This window comes from Geotrypetes seraphini, chromosome 3 (assembly GCF_902459505.1).
Source record: "Geotrypetes seraphini chromosome 3, aGeoSer1.1, whole genome shotgun sequence".
Classification (NCBI taxonomy): domain Eukaryota; kingdom Metazoa; phylum Chordata; class Amphibia; order Gymnophiona; family Dermophiidae; genus Geotrypetes; species Geotrypetes seraphini.
Genome location: NC_047086.1, coordinates 66,362,173 through 66,382,677, shown reverse-complemented (window position 1 = coordinate 66,382,677; position 20,505 = coordinate 66,362,173). Strand labels below are relative to the sequence as shown.

The following is a 20,505-nucleotide window of genomic DNA, read 5'->3' as shown; positions in this document are numbered from 1 at the left end:
GCTGGACGCAGTACTCCAGGTGATGGCACATCATAGCCCGGTACAGCAGCATGATAACCTTCTCAGATCTGTTCGTGATCACCTTCTTTATCATTTCTAGCATTCTGTTCACCCTCTTTGCCGCCGCCACACATTGTTGATCATAACTCCCAAGCCTCTTTCCTGGGAGGTCTTTCCATGTACCGCCCCAGACATCCTGTATTCGTGCTTGAGATTTTTGTTACCTACATTCATCACTTTACACTTATCCAAGTTGTGAGATAGGTAAGTGTTTTGGGATATTTATGGGTGGCATGTCCCAACTTTGACTCAGATGACTTTTCAAAAATGCCCTTCTATGGGTCCCTTATACTAAAATGTGTTTAAAAATGGGCTTAGTGCATTTTAATGCAGGATTTTCCTGTCTGCTAAGCCCATATTTAATTTGTCAGTAAAATAAGGCTTTTCTAGTTGTTGCCTTTTTCATTTGCAGGTCATGCACTGATGTTGTCATTAGTGTATAGCAACTTCAGATAATTGAAACAGGACATTTATAGCCTCCTATTTGCAGTAGGAGGTGCTAAGTGGTTGTCTGTATTATTCTATTAGTACACGCTAATCATAGCACAGTACCTGAATAACACTTCCATTTCCATTCCCTGCCTATGGCACACCCTCTTTGAAAAAATATATATTTTTAAAAAAGATAATAATAATGCATGCTTAGTGTATGGGAAATGGCAAAGTACCAGAAAATAGTTTAACATGTTGTATGGTAAGCATTTTCCCACACTCTAAGCACATGTTAGGCCTTAAAACCTTTTAGCAAAGGGCCCCTATACTCATTAGCAAGGTCAACTAATTAATTTAAGAGGTTATTACAGGGAGCCTAATTTGACGTCAAAAACAATTTTGCACGCAGACAAGCCAGTGAAGGATGAGAATGTGTGCATGCCCATCTGTAGCCAGTTTCTTTAAAAGTTGTTTTTATAATTTTAGAAGAGAAAATGCAGAGGAAATATAGAAAAAATGCATCAGTTGATCACAATCAGTCCTACAATACGTGACTCTGTGATTTATTTTCTTAGATTCTGCAAAGCATGTGTTCTTAGTCATATTCTCTATAAGTTGTAAGTTATTGATTCTATAGCTTTGTGTTTTGATCCTGTAGCATGTTATTGACTCTGTAATGTACATATCTCTGTTCCTGAAAACTTGGTATATGTATCCTTATAACCTGTTCTGGGCTCATGGGGAGAACGGGCTATAAAAATAAATAAATAAATGCATAAGTGCAAGGGTCTATTGAGATCCTAAGTGGTGTGTCCTTGTAGATTGTAGAAGGATCATACAGTCACTTGCAGACTAAGGAATAATCTGTTTTGTGTTGCCACAGCATCTCTAATCATATTAGTGGGTGTAGATTTTGGATTTTAAGAGAGCAGAGACTTTCTACTTCTTGTTCTGCTTGAAGTCTGCAGGGCCAAAGTTAAGAGGTGATAGGCTCCTGAGTAATCTAAGGAAATACGTTTTTATAAAAAGAATGGTAGATGCATGGAACAGTCTCCCAGAAGAGGTGGTGAAGACAGAGACTGTGTCTAAAATCAAAAGGGCCTGGGATAGGCACATGGGATCTCTTGGAGAGAGAAAGAGAATAATGGTTACTGCGAATGGGCATACTAGATGGGCCATTTGGCCTTTATCTGCAGTCATGTTTCTTTGTTGGCTCTGGGTTTGCTTTCTGCTCTTTTCTCAATGTGCCACCAGGGTTTCCACTCTTTTTCAGATTTTTTGGTGTTCTGTCTCTTTAAGTGACAGTAGGGTGATTAAAAATGTTCCATAAGTTTTAGAGCAATTTCCAGGCAGAAAAAAAACTCCTTGCTGCCAAAATACTAACAGGGTTTGAAGGAGCAATCAGATGTGATTTTGTATATTTTAAATTAGATTTGTTTTAATTTATTGTGGTCTTTCTAATCCTTTGTGCTCCTGTTTTGTAAAGTGAAGTATTTTCATTTTATATTTAAGGACACATTTATTCATTTCATTTAAATATTTAGTTTTCTGGTTCTTTGACAGCCTTTCCTTTAATACTTTTGTTTATATGAAAGATCTTACACCACTCCTTGCAATTCCTTTAAAATAAGTGTATGGTATAAATTTGAAATAGGGTTCCTCACATGCATTCTATATGTGTGTACTGTTTATAAATAAATAAATAAATAAATATATATATATATATATACACACACACAGCTTTGGGGAGTCGTGTGTGTGCTTGTATATACACGGGAGTCTTGTGTATTCTCATGTGTATCTATATAAATATACTAGTCTGTAGGCCCGTTACATTAACGGGTGCTAGAATACTGTTCACCCTCTCTGTTGCCCCTTCCATTCACTGCCCTCTCTTCTATTTCCATCTCTCTCTCTCTCCATCTCCTCCTTCCTTTTGCCTTGGTCTGGCATACCTTCCTCCTTCCCTCCAAGCCATTCTCTCCCCCTCTGCTCCCTTTCCTCATTTAACTACTTAATTGGTCAGCAGCAGCATTCACAATTCATTGCTGTTGCTGGCTTCAGGTCTTTCTCTCTGGACGGTCCTGTCTTCATGAAAACAGGAATTAGGCAGGACCGGCCAGAGAGGAAGGCCTGAAGCCGGCAACAGCAGCGAATTGTAAACGCTGCTGCTGCCTGAAGCACCCGAGGCAGACGCTTCTCTCCCCTCCCAGCCCAACCCCCGCTGACTCTGCGACCCTCCTAGCAAGACTTTAATATCAAACCTCCCTCCAGCGTTGGCAGCCGCAGCACGCTAAACAGGCTGCTTCTGCTTTCTTCTGCTGTTGAGTCTATCTGCTGCGTCATTGATGACGTATTAGTGACGCGGCAAAGGGACTCAACTGCAGGAGAAAGCCCGAAGCAGCCTGTTTAACGTGCAGCGAGTGCCAACGCTGGAGGGATGTTTGTACCGGTGCAGAAGCGATATGTCTCTCCCCCTCCAGTACCTGTGCAGCACTTTGCTGCGGCGCATCCTCCCATTGGGGGGGGGGGGGGGTTTGCACAGTGGGAGCGGGTGAGAGCGGCGATCTCCAGTTGGGGGGGGGGGGGGGGTGAGAGCGGTGATCTCCAGTTGGGGGGGGTTTGCACAGTGGGAGCGGGAGGGAGCGGCGATCTCCAGTTGGGGGGGGGAGGGGGGAGAGCGGCGATCTCCAGTTGGGGGGGGGGGTTGCACAGCGGCTTAGAACTTAAAAAATAACTTCGGCCACAACATTACCTTGGGGTCTGCTGAACTTAAAAATTAATTCTTTGTAAACATTAGTTTGGGTTCCAAGAGTGTGTAGAACCCTGGTGTCCGAACGGTCCTGTTTGGTCTGCCACTGCCTGGAGGAATTGAAGAGCGTATAGGGCGGAAGCGGGAGGCGGGGCCTCAGCACCGGCTGGGCGGCTCGCACCGCCGGCCCCGAGGAGCTCGAGGCCGGTGCCGGACATGGGGCCCCCAGGAGCTCGAGGCTGGCGGCGAGCATGGCTGGCGTGGCATGGTGGAGGAGGAACAGAGTGCGGTGACGTAAAACCCGCGCATGCGCAAACGTGTTTCCGCGACGGGATCAGGGAACACGATTTTTTTAGTGCGCATGCGCGTCCTACCATTTTATTATATTAGATATATATATCTAATATAATAAAATGGTAAGTCGCGCATGCGCACTCCCACCTGCATGCATCCGTTTTCCATGAGATGTAGGAGTGCGCATGCGTGCTTACGTCACCAGCCGCCGATGCCTCCACAAGCCGGGACCGCAGCCAGCCGCCGATCTCCATTCCTCCAGCGGGCGGGCAGGGGGGTATCTCGGAGGAGAGGGATCGCGGCCGCTCAGCACCTCCACCGAGGAGCCCAGCAACTTTCCGCCCCGGCTCTTAAACTGACCCGAGTCCTTTGCCGCCCCCCCTTCCCTTCCCGCGGGCCCGACTACCTACCCGGCGATTCAAGCAGCGTGTGCAGCAGTCTTCACACGTTGCTTCGGGCAATTCTACTGCCCTGATTTGCTCTGCAGTGTATCTGATGATGTCATCAGAGACGTGCCAGAGTAAATCAGGGCAGTAGAAGGACCCAAGCAGCGTGTGAAGACTGCTGCACACGCTGCTTGAATCGCCATGTGTAGTCGGGCCCGCGGGAAGGGAAGGGGGAGGCGGCAAAGGACTCGGGTCAGTTTAACAGCCGGGTGTAGTTGAATCGCCATGTGTAGTCGGGACCGTGGGAAGGGAAAGGGGGGTAGAGGTAATGCTAATGCTGCTGCACAGGGAACTGGTTTGGGGGGTGGGAAATGGAGGGGGAGGGAATGCTGCTTTGGACAGACAGACAGAGGGAGGAAGGGAGACAGAAAGAAAAGAAGAAAGACACAGGGGCAGGTGCACAGGGAACTGGTGTGGGGGGAATGAAATGGAGGGGGAGGGAATGCTGCTTCGGACAGACAGACAGAGGGAGGAAGGGAGACAGAAAGAAAAGAAGAAAGACACAGGGGCAGGGAGATACACAGAAAGACAGACAAAGGGGGCCAGGGACAGAGACAGTCTGCCCATCCACAGCATCCACTATATCCCTTCTAAGAGATCCCATGTGCTTGTCTCATCCTTTCGAGTTTATACACTGTTTTTGTCTCCACCACCTCTACTGGGAGACTATTCTATGAATCTACCACTCTTTCTGTAAAAAGTATTTCCTTAGATTACCCCTGAGCCTATCGCCTCTTAACTTCAACCTGTGCCTTCTCATTCCATCCTTTTTATTTATTTTCGAATTGTATTTAATCCATTTTTTTTTCTTTCCCCCCCCCCCCTCCTCTTCATCAGTGTTTTTACGTCATAATTGTTTTTAATGTCCTGTTTGTTGGAAATTTTTTTTTTTTTTCCTATTTTTAATTTTGTAAATCGCATTGGATTTGGATACTGCGATTACATCAAATATTTTAAATAAACTTGAAACTTCCTTTCAAATGAAAGTGACTTGCCTCATACACATTTATGCCACATAGGTATTTAAACATCTCTGTCATAGATAGCAGAACGTTTTTTCATTTGGGGTGCACAAAGGCTCTGTCATAGCTCCAGCATGATCCTATGGCACATCCTCTCTCTCTAGCTCCCATATACCCCACCTACTTGGTTGCTGTAATTTTAAATCTTCGGGCAGCTGCCGCGTAACATCAACAAGCAGGCCTGCCATGGAAGTCTTCATTCTGCTGCGACACTGCGTGGTAGTTGCCTGAAGATTTAAAATTACAGCAGCCGGGAGGAGGTGGGTGGGGGAGTAGAGCCATTACTGACTGCCAATTTTTGTGGAGGCCATGGCTCCTGTGGCCTCCCTCATTTTGATGCCTATGATCTCTATTATATCTTCCTCTCCCACCTTTCCTCCAACATATACATATTGAGATTTTAAGTCTGTCCCCATATGCCTTATGATGAAGACCACCTACCATTTTAATTGCCTTCATCTGGACTGACTCCATTCTATTTATCTTTTTGAAGGTGCACTCTCCAGAATTGTACACAATATTCTAAATGAGGTCTCAGCAGAGTCTTATACAGGGGCATCAATACCTCCTTTTTTATACTGACCATATCTCTCCCTATACACCCTAGCATTCTTCTAGCTTTTGCCATTGCTTTTTCAACCTGTTTGGCCACCTTAAGATCATCACATAATATCACACCCAAGACCCACTCCTCTTTCATGCATAAAAGTTCCCTTGGGTTTTTGTAACCCAAATACATGACCTTGCATTTCTTAGCATTAAATCGTAGCTGCCAAATTTTAGACCATTTTTCAAGCATTGGCTAGGTCCTTCCTCATATTATTCATACCATCAGGTGTGTCTGCTTTATTGCAGATTTTGGTATCATCTGCAAAGAGGCAAATCTTACCAGACAGCCCTTCAACAATTTACAAAAATGTTGAAAAGAAGAGGCACAAAATCCGAACCTTGAGGCACATCATTAGCAACAGCCCTTTTTTCAGAGCGATCTCCATTGATCACTACCCTCTGTCACCTTCCACTCAACCAGTTCCTGACCCAGTCTGTCATTTTGGGGCCCATACCAAGAGCAATAAGTTTATTTATTAGACGCCTGTGTGGAACACAGTCAAAGGTTCTGCTAAAATCTAAATACACTACATCTAGCGCTCTCCCTCTATCCAATTCACTGATCAACCAGTTAAAGAAATTGATCAGATTTGTCTGACAAGACCTGCCTCTAATGAATCCATATCACTGGATTCCAAAAACATCACTATTATCTGTTTTAAATGTGTTTCCATTAATTTAATTACCACAGAAGTCAGACTTACCAGCCTGTAGTTCCCTATTCACATCTGCCCTTCTCAAGTCCTCTGGTACCATTACCGACTCTAGAGAAGCATTGAAAAGGTCAGCCAGGAAAGCCACCAGAACTTCCCTAAATTCCTCCTATTTATGTATTTATTTAATTCGTTTTCTATCCCATTGTCCCCAAAGAGCTCAGAATGGCAATATCCTCGGATGTACACCATCCAGCCCCATTGTTTTGCCTACCTGTAGTTTAGCTAGCTCCTCACAATCACAATCCTCTGAAAAACGATCAGGTTCTACCACACCCCCAGCCCTATTTGTGTTTGTCTTCTGTACTTATATACATTCTTATATTGCTCATATTATCCTGACATGAGGAGAAAAGGTTCTAGCCTTCAAAAGCTAGTGAAAAAAATCATTGTCAAGTCAAGAAAAAAAAAGAGTTAATATTTCTTTTGTCCCTTTTTGTATTGTTGTATTTATATTTATTACAATTCCTTACTTATGCTCCAGTTCAAAATGACCTAATGGTAACTTATGGTAGTAAGAAGTCTTCCATTTATGAAATATTTTTGTCTAGACTCTATGCTTTATTATTTAGTTATAGGCATTTCAGGAAAAAGGAGGCTTGAGTCTCAACACTGTTTTCCAGACAACTTAGTATAACCATAGAAACAACTTTTCTTTTCTCTGCAACTGTAATATTTGCACAACAAGGCATCTTGCCATAAGATATATAATTTCTGAATCTAGACGAAAAGAGGGTTTCATAGGAAATTATGAAAATGGTTCTTTCCTTGCAGAGTTTTCTTTTTAATGGATAACTCCACATGAACTGGAGGATCATTAATGGAAAGTAGTGTAGTTCCATTCAAGAGAAATTTGGCATAAGAAAAGGGGTAATAGGAACTATATTATCTGACTGACAAATCTCTACAGTTTACACTCAGGAAATTTGAGTTATGATTAGACAAGTTACATCTGCAGCATCATTAACACCAATGTTTTCACAAATACAAAACCAGGGCAGCACTTGTATGAGCCACATCGACATATCTCTGACTACTGGCCAAGAAGCAGATGGCCCATACATCTGTTGGCTTCAGTGGCAATGAGGCCCCCTGGTTGTGAAATGTAGTGTATAGCACCTGCAGGGAACAATATGTACCTGGGTTCTGGCAATGGCAATACATATGCAGCAATAGTTGCACAGAGGCCGTAAATGTATGGTGCTAGCCATACAGTGATCATCTGTGGTACTAATTATATAGCATCTTCTATATAGGTTCCAGTAGCAGCAATAAATCACGACCTTAGAATTACAGGGTTCTAAGTGACAATTTTCAGTATTTTTAACTCCGATGACTTCCGGGTTCTATCTGACATGTAGATGTTACAACACTCACGAGGATTTATTGCAACTTAACCGTTCCTTAATTTCATAAGAAATTACATGGTTCTATGTACAGAAATTAGTCTATGCATGGGATTACAAGCGAGCCAACTTTCGGTACAGTTAGAACCATGAAATTCTAAGGTCGCAAAATGTTGCAATATGCAGTAGAAAGACCATGTCGGACAGCATGTAGACATCTTTTCCATACAATGCCTCTGGCAGCTATATGGTAGCAGCCAGAGCCATGTGCATGTGGGCCAGGTCCTACAATACTATGGTAGTTTGAAAAGTTTGGTAAAAACACAAGTTAAACAATGTAGTCTCCATCAAGGGCTATACACTTAGCCCAGCGATTTTCCAGTTTTTTCGGATCGTAGGAAAAAACAGCTTACGAAGAAACTGGAAACTCGCTAGACTAAAGCCTAGGTTCTCTAAACAGTGCCTGTTTTTTAGGCACTGATAGATGCTCAAGCTTAGTGAAAATGCCACTTAAATGACATTTAACCTGATTTTCAAGGCACCTATCAGTGCTTAAAAAATCAGCGCTGGAATCATTCTTTCATTGGCGCTTTACGGTGCCTTATGCCACTGTAGGTGTAGCTAACACTGGAAGTGGTGTTAGGTACCATAAGCACCTATTTATTTATTTATTCATTTTTATAGCCCGTCCTCCCCAGGAGGAACAGAGATACGTACATTACAGAGTCAATAACATGCTACAGGAGTCAATAACATGCTACAGGATCAAAACACAAAGCTATAGAATCAATGGATTCTGGAACTTGGCAGCGATGTGAATGGCTGTGTAACTGCTTAGCTCTCCCCGTTGAGGCTACTACTGAATATTTATCAGCAATTCAAGGACTGTTTTCTTCTCCAAAAATACTGCTTTTGGTAAAATATGGCTGCAACGAGGCAGACCAAGTTGGATACTGCATTTGGAGCTACTGGATCAGCTAAGCGCACTAGACATGATCCTCCTACACCATCTAAAGTTCCACTTCCTAAAGACTGTTGAGATTCTTGAACAATTGATGATGGAAATGAAGGAGATTAAAGACATGCTGGTGGAAAACTCTAAAAAAAACTACAGGAAAACTCAAATGTCCTTGTTAAGGTTCAAGAGGAGGTGGTGACTCTGTCTGCTCAGATGCAGATCGCAAACACAAGAATGGAGACTTTAAAGAAGCATGTAACTGCCACTGAAACCAGCTTAGTGCAGTGCCAGTCGGACTACAAGACGGTACAGTGTCTAACCAGGGATCTGGAAGATCTGAGTAATAGGGCTAGGAGAAATAATATCAGACTGATTGGATTATTGGAAGGGGCTGAAGGGCCTGACCCTATTAAGTTCCTAGAGGATTTTATTCCTAAACTGCTTACCTTAAATCTCAGACATCCATTAGAACTGGAAAGGGCACACTGGATATCATCAAGGGGAAATAGCAGACAAAGTGGTCCACGACCTATAATATTTAAGCTGCTCAGATTTCCTCAAGCCTCGGAGATACTTAAAAAAAGAAAAAACAAGGAAGGCAACCAAGTCACATCAAGGTCTGTGAGGGGGAAGCTCAAGGTGCCTAACTTGGCTCACAACTTGCAAACCAAATATAGTGTAATATGTCAAAGAACATGTCACATTATATGATGTTATAGGGCGCTCTCAGTGTGAACCCTCAGTGATAGGAGCACAGCTCCGACACTTCACTTCTGGGCCAAGGCCATAAGCCTCCACCCGCACACCAGATACCACACGGAGATACTTAAGACAGCTAAAGAGTCCAGAAATCTGAATTGGCAGGAGTCCAAGATTTTATTTCTTCCAGACTTTGCAAAAGCTACGGCAGCAGCCAGAAAGCAGTTTCTTCAGCTTGCTCACAGTTGAGGCAACTGGGAGCCAGATATGGTTTATTTTATCCAGCAATTATAAAGGTCACTCATAATAATCATACCACTAATTACGAGGACCCAGTAAAGCTCCAGGAATATTAAAATCAATTCCTGGAAGTGATGGCATAGACTGTGTGGTCTTTCTGGACTACAGTTTTATTTATTTATTTATTTTAGGGTAAGGCTCATTTCAGTGAATATATTTCAATTATATCTTTGGAAATTTTTGTATGGCCACCTGTTCTGATTTTTGAATTTGGCTTCAAAACGTTTGTGAAGCCATTGCAAAATGTGTAGTTTTAAATTTTCAGTTGACTCAAATTAATAATGGAAGGAATTGCCAGAATGAGGCTTGGAACACTTTGAAAGACGGAGAGCATATTATTGACTGGAAGTCATGAGGTAGTGAGCTGCAATATGTGAGTAAGAGAGTACATCAGGAACTCTGGGTCCGAAGGGAATTTGAGGGCTCCCGAGGCCTTGTTTGGAGTGTTTGATAGGAGTTCCGAGCTTTCCAGGCAGTGGTGGAGATGATGAGCCAGCAGTCAGAACCTATCCTTATTGGCCAAGGTGGCAGTAATATTCGATAGGTGCGGGATTGTCAGCTTCCCCAGAATTGGTGTGCAAAGTAACAAGGTCACGCTAATGGTAACCCTACTGACCAATAAATGGAGAAAGTCCCCAAAACTGGTGAGGTGGGAGGCATTGGGCTTTGGGCGTGCAGTTGCTTGCGGTCGGGGTGTGGTGGGGGCTGTGGTGTGGGGCTCTCGGGTGCGTGTGCTGGTCTGTGGCCAATTGGGGCATGGCGTGCTGGCCAGTGTCGGCCTTTCAGCGGGTGCACGTGGTTTCTTTCATCGGGCTTTTGCCACCACCTACTCTGATCGGCATGGGTGTCTGGGGGCTTTGCGCGGCGGTTTTCATTGCACTCTGGTTGTGGGTGGTTGTGTGCTCGGAGTCCAATGTTTCTTGTCGCGCTAATGGGAGCCAAGGATTGTGTTGTGGCTGCCAAGAGGTGTATTGAGGAGATTATCGAGGACCTGGAGGCTCAGGTAGTGGTGGAGTGTATGTTCCTGCAGGAGTTCTATCATGTTGTCATGGGGGTGAAGGACTGCAAAGATCAACAGATCACCTGAGACTATGATGTACAGATCAAGTTCCCTGAGCGAGAGGACAACCCAGGTTCAGAAACTAAACTAAACTAAACCTTAGGTTTGTATACCGCACCATCTCCGCATGCGCAGAGCTCGGCACGGTTTACAGAGGTTGAGAGGAAAGGAACTACAAAGAAGGGATATAGGAGAGGGACTGAGAAGATAGAGAGGGACAGGGTACTAGAGAACGGGAGGTGATTAGATTTTTGAAAAGAGCCAAGTTTTCAAGTGTTTGCGGAAGGATTGGAAGGAGCTAGAATTTCTGAGTGGGGATGAGAGGTTGTTCCAGAGTTCTGTGGTTCTAAAGGGGAGGGATGTTCCAAGTTTTCCTGCGCGGGATATACCTTTTATAGATGGGAAAGATAGTTTCAGTTTTTGGGAGGATCTAGTAGAGAGCAGGTTTGAGGAATTCCAAAAGAGTGGGATAACGGGAGGAAGGACGCCATGTAGAATCTTGAAGGCTATGCAGGCACATTTATAGAGGACTCTGGAGTATACTGGGAGCCAGTGAAGCTTGGAGAGGAGTGGGGAGACGTGATCGAACTTGCCTTTTGCGAAAATAAGCTTGGCCGCGGCGTTCTGAATTAGCTGAAGTCTATGGAGGTTTTTCTTAGCTGGGCTTATATAGATGGAGTTGCAGTAGTCCAGTCTAGAGAGGATGGTGGATTGAACGAGGATGGCGAAATGAGAATGATGAAAGCAGGATCTTACTTTCCTCAACATATGGAGGCTAAAGAAGCATTTTTTTACCAGGGAGTTGAGGTGATCATTGAAGGAGAGAGAGGAGTCTAAGATGATGCCTAGGACTTTGCTTGAAAACTCAAGCCGAAGAGTGGGGCCGGAAGGTAGTGGGATGGAGGTGGGTAAATGATCTGAAATTGGGCCGAGCCAAAGTAGTTTTGTTTTGGACTCATTCAGTTTCATTTGTACAGATTGGGCCCAGGATTGGAGGTTCGTAATACACGTGGATATGTTCTCAGCGAGGTTAGAGAGGTTCGAGTCGGTCTCGAGGAGGATGAGGATGTCGTCAGCGTAGGAGTAGAGAAATGCACCTTCAGGCGAATGGCGACATTAACCTGGGGCCTGAGCAAACACCCCGGAAGTGCAACATCATTCATATCTCAGGACGAAAGGAGGAGTGCGAAGGAGCCCGTGCTGCACTGTATACACTTCTCCCAATCACTGTCAGTGTGGATGTCCCTTTTGACCTTCACTGGTACATTATTGGGCAGAAAGGAGCTGGCATTCGTAAGTTGATGGAGGAATATGAGGTGAACATCTTTGTATTACAACCAAAGTAGCAGTCTGATGTAAGCAAGATCCCTGGACTGGCACAGAACGGCTAACGGGCCAGACTTGGACTGGCTAAGAGGGTGAAGGAGGTGCAAGTAGAGCAGGAAGATTCAAGCTAACTTTGTTTGTGGATCCAAAGTATCATCCTAAGATAATTGGGAAGAAAGGTGCTGTGATCTCCCAGATTTCCAAGTTGCTAAAATTAGCCCCATCTCTTTGAAAGGGTTTTGTAGGTCACTTCCTTTTCAGATGCTCTGTACAGAAATCAGGAGGCATGTAGTTTTGATGCATGCAGAATGAAAATACTTTCAAGGCTGTCCTTTGCTTTTTTCCTGATTACTTGTTAACTGTTATATGAGAGTATGGACCTAACAATATATTTCATTCATACTGAGGTTTTAATGTTATTAACTGGATAATTTAGAAATACTATTTGGGGTGAAACTGGTAGTTCCCGAGGTATTTCCTTTCTTTTATGAAGGTAACAATTAATTTAAATGACTAATTCATTTTTTTTTTTTTTTTTAAGAATTCGATCCAAGATGGCCACGGTGCAGACGCTCTGAGAGCGACGCTTCTGACCGCTCCACTCCTTTTTTTCCTTTTCTTGCGAATCACAAGTTTTCTTACCTAAGAGAAGGGGCAGGAATGCTGCTGGCGCCTCGCAGCGCTCCGAGGTGCCCTCCTTCGGCAGAATTGAAGAGATGTTGCGGTGGTTGCAGGAGGCAACCCTGCTTGAGTCGGGAGCAAGCCCGTTGAGAGCACCGGATGGGGCGAGACCGGCGTTGTCTCTCCAGAGCTTCAGACTACCTTGAGCCCCGACCCGAGAGCTCCACCTCCTTGTCCCCGGCTGGCCAGTTCCCCAGGGGTGGAGGAAACCCCGGAGATGGGGGAAGTACTCCCCCATGAGGCAGCAGGGTCATCATGGGAGACTGAGGCAGTACTCTCTGTTCAGGGAGCAGCTGCAGAAGAAGCTGGGGGAGGTCATGCAACCGGAGGTGAAAGATTCCAGCCAGGACCTAACCAGGGGAACTTTTCTTCTTTTGACGGTGAGCACTTTAGCATTCAGCAAAGTTTTCCTACTATTGAAAAACCAGCACAAGTGACTTTAGATTCACTGTGGGATTTGATTGTAAATTTCACCAAGACTATTAGTCCCAATTTCCAACACATTGAAAGGAAATTGATTCAACATTCTAGAGAGCTCAAAGATTTGTCAACGGAAGTGACTATTTCAAAGACTACTACTCAAAAGCTTGATCAAGAAATATCTATGACTAAACAAGTTCAGCAGTTCCTAATTAAAGACAACATCAATTTATGGAAGAAAATTGAGACACTTGAAAATAATTCTAGGAATAATAATTTAAGATTAATTAATTTCCCTAGATTGACTTCGGTTACTCCTAGGGAAATGCTTAGGAGATATCTGATAGAAATTTTACAAGTTTCAGAAGAAACTTTACCACCATTTGTTCAAGTGTATTACTTGCCAAATAAAGAAGGGGCTCAAACGCAAGTTAACGTATCGAATCAAGCACCATTGAATGTATCTGAAATGTTAGTAACTTCAGAAATAGAAACAGTAGTACCCTCAACAATGATTTTGACTGTAGCTCTCGCTTTGGATAAAACATGGTTGTTGAGACTTTTCTTTAAAAACAGAAAGAAAGAGTTCCTCGGTTAAAAAAATACAAATGTTTCCTGACCTTTCCAGAGAAACTCAAAGACGGCGAAGAGAATTTTTTTTGTTGAAACCTGGAGTCACTTCACTGGGAGCAACGTTTTACTTGCGACATTCTTGCAAGTGTATAAGTGTATTTGCTACCGTTCATTTAAATATGTTTTCTTTGAACCACAACAGTTAACAGCTTTTCTGGCTATGTCCAGACTGGATAAAGAGAAACCATCAGCTCCATAATTAATTTATTTGCCTTATCTCAGTTTGTCTGTAATTTATCTTCTAATAATATTTCTTTAGCTCGCTTTAAGAAATCTTGGATCCACATTTCGAGGACTTGAGTTGAGTTGGTTGGAAGACTTTTCCTGTTTTAATTTTAATTGGTTAGTTTATGATTTATATTGTTATAGGTCATATCTCTACTAACTTACTTTCTGTACAAATTATTACTTGTTATGTCATTTGAAAATTTAATAAATAATTATAAAATAAATAAATGACTAATTCATTAAATTAACAATCTTTGTATTGAATGTATATGAAATATGGTAATTATTTTGAGATCAGAACAGGGGATTGTTTCATGAATTGTTTTATTTCTTAATTAACTGGGATACATGATTAATTTATTTATCTTGTATACTGTTACTTGAATATTCAATGCTTAATAACATTATTAGTATAGGGTGATGGTTAGATAATTAAAATTATAATTTAGTTACTATTAATTATTGAATAAGGGGAAGCAGTTTTAGAATGCCTAGGGGAGGATGGTGTTGCTAGTTGTTATGCACGCTCCCATTAAGGGTTGGGTTGAGGTGGGGAGAGAGGAGGCTTTAGTTTAGGATCCTGGACGTGGGGGAAATTTTATTGGGTTGGGTGGAGGGAGGGGGAAAGGGGATTCTTCTTGAGTTTTAGATGTGTAATGGCTTAAAGGGGCTGATAGGGGTAAATATAATTTTGGTTTATTGTGCATGGTGCCATTCTGTTAAAATTTTACAACGGACGGGAATTACGCAGAATCGGATCCCGAAAAGGCCGAACTACTAAACGAATACTTCTGCTCGGTCTTCACCTGCGAAGCGCCAGGGTCCGGCCCTCAATTGAAGCCACAGTCAAACACAAAAGACCCGTTTCGGAATTTTAAATTCACACCCAGCGGGGTTTACCTTGAGCTAACAAAACTCAAGGTGGACAAAGCCATGGGACCGGACAATCTGCACCCAAGAGTGCTCAGGGAGTTAGGTGATGTCCTGGCAGAACCGTTAGCCGTGCTCTTCAATCTCTCACTGAGTACAGGGACAGTCCCCTTGGACTGGAAAACAGCTAACGTCGTTCCTCTACACAAAAAGGGTTGCAGGACAGAGGCTGCAAATTACAGACCGGTGAGTCTAACATCGATAGTATGCAAACTCATGGAAACACTGATCAAACGCCAATTGGACACGGTCTTGGACGAAGGGAATCTACGGGACCCCAATCAACATGGATTCACCAAGGGTAGGTCCTGCCAATCAAACCTCATCAGCTTCTTTGACTGGGTAACAAAAAGACTGGACGAAGGAGATTCACTAGACATAGTGTACCTGGACTTCAGTAAAGCTTTTGACAGTGTCCCACACTGCAGACTGTTAAACAAGATGAAATCGATGGGGTTAGGAGAGACTCTGACGGCATGGGTCAATGATTGGCTGAGTGGCAGACTTCAGAGGGTGATGGTTAACGGTACTTTCTCTGAGACATCGGAGGTGACCAGCGGGGTGCCGCAGGGCTCGGTCTTGGGTCCACTCCTCTTCAACATATTCATAGGAGATCTGACTCAAGGGCTTCAAGGTAAAGTAACATTATTCGCCGACGACGCCAAACTGTAATATGGTAAGCGAGGACAATCTACAAGATATTATGGCGCAGGACCTGCGTACATTGGAATGCTGGTCCTCAACCTGGCAGCTGGGCTTCAATGCTGGAAAGTGTAAGGTCATGCACCTGGGTAGCAGAAACCCATGCAGAACTTATACCTTGAACGGGGAGACCTTGACCAGGACTTCAGCAGAACGAGATTTAGGAGTAATCATTAGTGCAGACATGAAATCTGCCAATCAGGTGGAGAAGGCTTCCTCAAGGGCAAGACAGATGCTGGGTTGCATCCGTAGAAGTTTCGTCAGCAGAAAGCCTGCAGTCATAATGCCATTATACAGGACCATGGTGAGACCTCATCTGGAATACTGCGTGCAATTCTGGAGGCCACATTATCGCAAAGACATGCAGAGGGTCGAGTCGGTCCAAAGGATGGCCACCAGAATGATCTCAGGGCTTAAAGGTCTCTTGTACGAAGCAAGACTAAACAATTTGCAGCTCTACACTCTCGAGGAATGCAGGGAGAGGGGAGACATGATTGAGACGTTTAAATACGTCACCGGACGTATAGAAGTGGAAGATAACATTTTCCTTCTCAGAGGCCCCTCAACCACAAGGGGGCACCCGCTCAAACTCAAGGGCGGAAAATTTCACGGCGACACCAGGAAGTATTTCTTCACGGAGCGAGTGATTGATCAATGGAACAAGCTTCCAGTACAGGTAATCGAGGCCAGCAGCGTGCCAGATTTTAAGAATAAATGGGACGCCCATGTGGGATCCCTAAGTGGGTCAGGGTAAAACATTGTATAATATTAAGGGGAGGGTCTATAGAGTGGGCAGACTTGATGGGCCTTGGCCCTTTTCTGCCGTCATATTTCTATGTTTCTATGTTTCTAAATGTCAATGGGCTCAACCATCCGATTAAGAGGAAAAAAAAACACTCAATTTTTTTTAAAACAGCAGGAGGCGGACATATATTTTATTCAGGAATCTCACTGATCTGCTAGTGAATTGGCCAAGTTGGAAGGGGGATGGGTCAAGCATAGTTTTTTCACTCCTGCAGTGGGAAAGAAGGCTGGGATGGCTATCCTAGTAAATAGAAAATGCTCAGCTACATTTAGTGTAATTTCAGCAGATCCCATGGGAAGATGGATTCAGGTGCACATGAGCTCAGGATTTTCTGACGCTTTTTAATATTTATGCCCCTAATTCAAATCAGGCAGAATTTTTCAAAACTCTTCAGCAGTTTATTCTGCCACTGGCTACTTCTAATTTAATAGGAACAGGGGACTTTAATGTTATGGATCTATTGCTGGACAAACAACCCAGTAAGATATTAAAATCATTGGGTTTAGATAATTTAGTACAGTCCTGTGGCTTGAAAGACATATGGCAGATTCTTCATTTTAATGCTCGGGAATTTTCCTTCTGCTCCCATGTGCATAAATCGTTTTCAAGAATAGATTACATTTTTGTTTCAGATCAATTAACTCAGCAGGTAACGAAATCCAGCATAGACCCAATCATTTTGTCGGATCATGCTGGAGTTTGGATTGAATTTAAATTTGCCGAAAAATATTGTAGTAGACCTGTTTGGAGATTCAATAATACATTGCTTGCAGATTCAAACTTTCTTGAGGAATTTCAAATAAAAATGAATTAATATTTTCAACTTAACGCCTCAGAGGAAATCTCTTTAGAAACATTGTGGGATGCTTTCAAAGCTACTATGAGAGGGCAAATCATTTCGTATTCGGCGCATATGAGGAAACAATTTAAAATGGAATTTTCTAATTTGGAACAAGATATTAAGAATTTGGCCTCAAAATGGGAACAAATTACTTTACAGGCCCTCTTAATAGCTAAATATAAATATAATGAGATTTCCTCTCAACTAGCTAGGAAAGATTTGTTTTCTCGAAAAGCTCTGTATTATGGAAACTCGAATAAAGCGGGAGAATTATTGGCTAATTATCTTAAAGCTAAAAAAAGAAAAGTAAAGATTGTGACTATTAAAGATGAGAAGGGTGAAACTCATTCTCAAATTGGACATATTATAATCAATTTCTGAAATATTACAAAGCTTTGTATTCTTCTGAGCTTTATTCAGACAAGAAATGGAAGGGTTAGAGTTTTTAAAATTAATTAAGGGACCAAAAATTCCCAAACATATAAAAGGAAATCTTGAAGTGCCTATATCACTGAAAGAACTTCAGGCAGTGTTGAAGTCCCTTAGAGTTAGATCCACTCCAGGGCTCCAGGTGGTGATGGATTCACTGTGGAGTTTTATAAATCATTCCAAATTACATTCATACAAAAAAAAAGCTATAGAATCAATTACTTACAACTTATAGAGAATGTGACTAAGAACACATGCATTTGCAGAATCTAAGAAAATAAATCATAGAGTCACGAATGGGTATTAACACATTTGCATTAATGTCGGGTCTTACATGTATTCTTTCATTTCCTAATGGATGATAGTTTCAATTTTACGTTGAATAATGAACAACTTCCATTGTTTAGACATAGATATTTTATAGACTCTTCTTTTCACAAACACTTGTCTGCCATACCCTATTAGCTCAGATAACCCTCTGCTTCCCCTGTGTCTGCAATTGTACACATGTTGCAGTGACCCCCCTCATCCTATTGAACAAACTATATACAAAGGGTTGAAAACATGCCCTTCTATCTATAATTACCATGTCTCCCTCCCAAACTAATAACCCAGCATAATAAAGGCATTAGCAAGCTGTCTTGTACTGAAATCAGAAATGCTTCCAGAGATAGTAACATGGTGAGGCATTTTAGAAAGGATGTTCAACTAAGAATGTGGACATCCCGGCCAGTAATCACAAATGGAGGTTCATCTCACATGTATTTTAGAACAGTATACAGCCTGTTCCAAAAGACATGTGGGATGGACATCCATGTACTGGAAATGTCACACTCTGATTACTGCTGTAACAGCCTGATTGTAAAAATTGATATGAGACTGCAAATAACATAACAGCATGAACATCCATTTTATAAACTGAAGTTTCCAAATTATGAACAGGGCAAAATAAGGGACATGGATGTCTAATCTAATCTTTAATTTGTGGATTATACTATACCTACAGAGGTTCAAGATGATTTACAGAACAAGAAAACCCATGGGGAACAGTGTCATACCTAGCATATGTGACACCCGGGGCCCATCATTCCCCCCCCATCTATATGAAAAATATGATTTTTAGTAACAATCTACATATCGCACAACGAGAGTGTACCTAGGAAAAGGCAGCATCTTAAACACTGCAGTGAGCACTAGAACACCAACACATACATTGTAAAACTAAACAAACCAGATCCTGCACAGTCAATTGATCCTGTACAGTCGATGCTATCAGAAAGTCATGTCCCTTTCATACACACAGACAGATACACCCTCGCCCAATATGGAATAATCACAAACTAAAAATAGAAATACGTAGACAAAAGTTAAACTGAACTGCCAAGAAACCAGACTCTGCATACAATGCAACACCACACCACAAAAACAATAATACATGTCCTCTAATACTGTGCAAAATATAAAGACAGTAGATGTAAATTTGAAAAAACTGATACATAACAATCACCACTTTACAAATTAACAAATAAAAATAAAACAAATAATGAGAAATAAGAAAATACCATTTTATTGGACTAATCCCCGTAAGCTCAGTCCTCATCCCCACAAACCACCTGATTCCATCCACACAAGCCTTGAATTGTTTTATATTGAGCTTATTATATTAAAGTATAAAAAGAAACAATATTCCGTACAATTGTCAATTTATAAATCAGCGTCTTCTCCCCACTCTCTCTTCCCCATTTCCCTTTAGCGCACGCACATAAAAACAAGCAAGTAGTTTTATATCATTTTCATTCTATTCATTCATAGAAATTAAAGTCTAAATAATGCCAGTCACATAACAAAACATGATTTTACAAAAATAATTCCCTGCACAGTCAAGCCTGCAAGGATTACTAGATGTCTTTCAGCAGCTCCCCTCCCTCCCTCCCCGTTACCTTCGTGGCCAAGTCAAAATGATCTACCAACAATAAAATTTTAAAAACACAAAGCACATTGTACGCAGAGAAAATGTTAATTATCATTTATATTCCACGGGTTTTCAAAGAGGTCAAGGCAGATGACTTTATGCAATGTCCCCTCAGTAACAACTATACAAAAATAGACAAATATACCCCCTCCCTTTTTATTAAAACGTGATAGCGTTTTTTAGGGAGCTGCGCTGAATGCCCCATGCTGCTCTCAACGCTCCCTGCGCTAAAAACTTCTATTGCAGTTTAGTAAAAGGGGCCCATAGTGCAAAATATAGACAGCATATATAAATTCTCAAAACGGACACATTTTGATCACTAAATTGAAAATAAAATAATTTTTCCTATCTTTGTTTGGTAATTTCATCAGTCTCTGGTTACACTTTATTCTTCTGACTGTGCATCCAATATTTCTTCCCTTCTTTCAGCCTCCTGTATGCTTCCTGTCCTCCAGACCTCATTCCCTCCCCCAACTTTTTCTTTGTTTCATCCTGTCCCCTTCTTTCTTTCTCTCTCCATGCCCCCTTTCTTTCTGTATGTCTGTCTTTCTCTCTCTCTCCCTATGCCCCATTTTTTTATTTCTGGATTCCTGTCCCCCCCTTTCTTTCTTTCTGACTCCCTGTCTCCCCCCCCTTCTTTCTTTCTCCCTGCCCTCCTCCATGCCACCGCCATTGGGAAACATACTGCTGCCACCACCACCGGGGAAAGGCTGCCATTGGCCATCGGAAACAGGCCGGCGCCGATTTCGCCCTGCTTCTTTTCCCACGGGCCGACTAATTCTCGCTGCCCGATGTCAATTCTAACGTCGGAGAGGACATTCCGGGCCAGCCAGGCAGCGATTGGCTG

General features: G+C 42.5%; 1 protein-coding gene across 1 annotated transcript in view; it reads right to left on the bottom strand.

Annotated features, from left to right (window-relative positions):
- The window catches only part of LOC117357880 (collagen alpha-1(XXI) chain-like), a 381,914-nt gene that overhangs the window by 107,733 nt on the left and 253,676 nt on the right, over positions 1–20,505 (bottom strand). Inside the window, exon 22 of the mRNA XM_033939103.1 lies at positions 4,111–4,114. Within this exon, the coding sequence (XP_033794994.1) occupies positions 4,111–4,114 (4 nt within the window). The remainder of the gene's footprint in view (positions 1–4,110; positions 4,115–20,505) is intronic.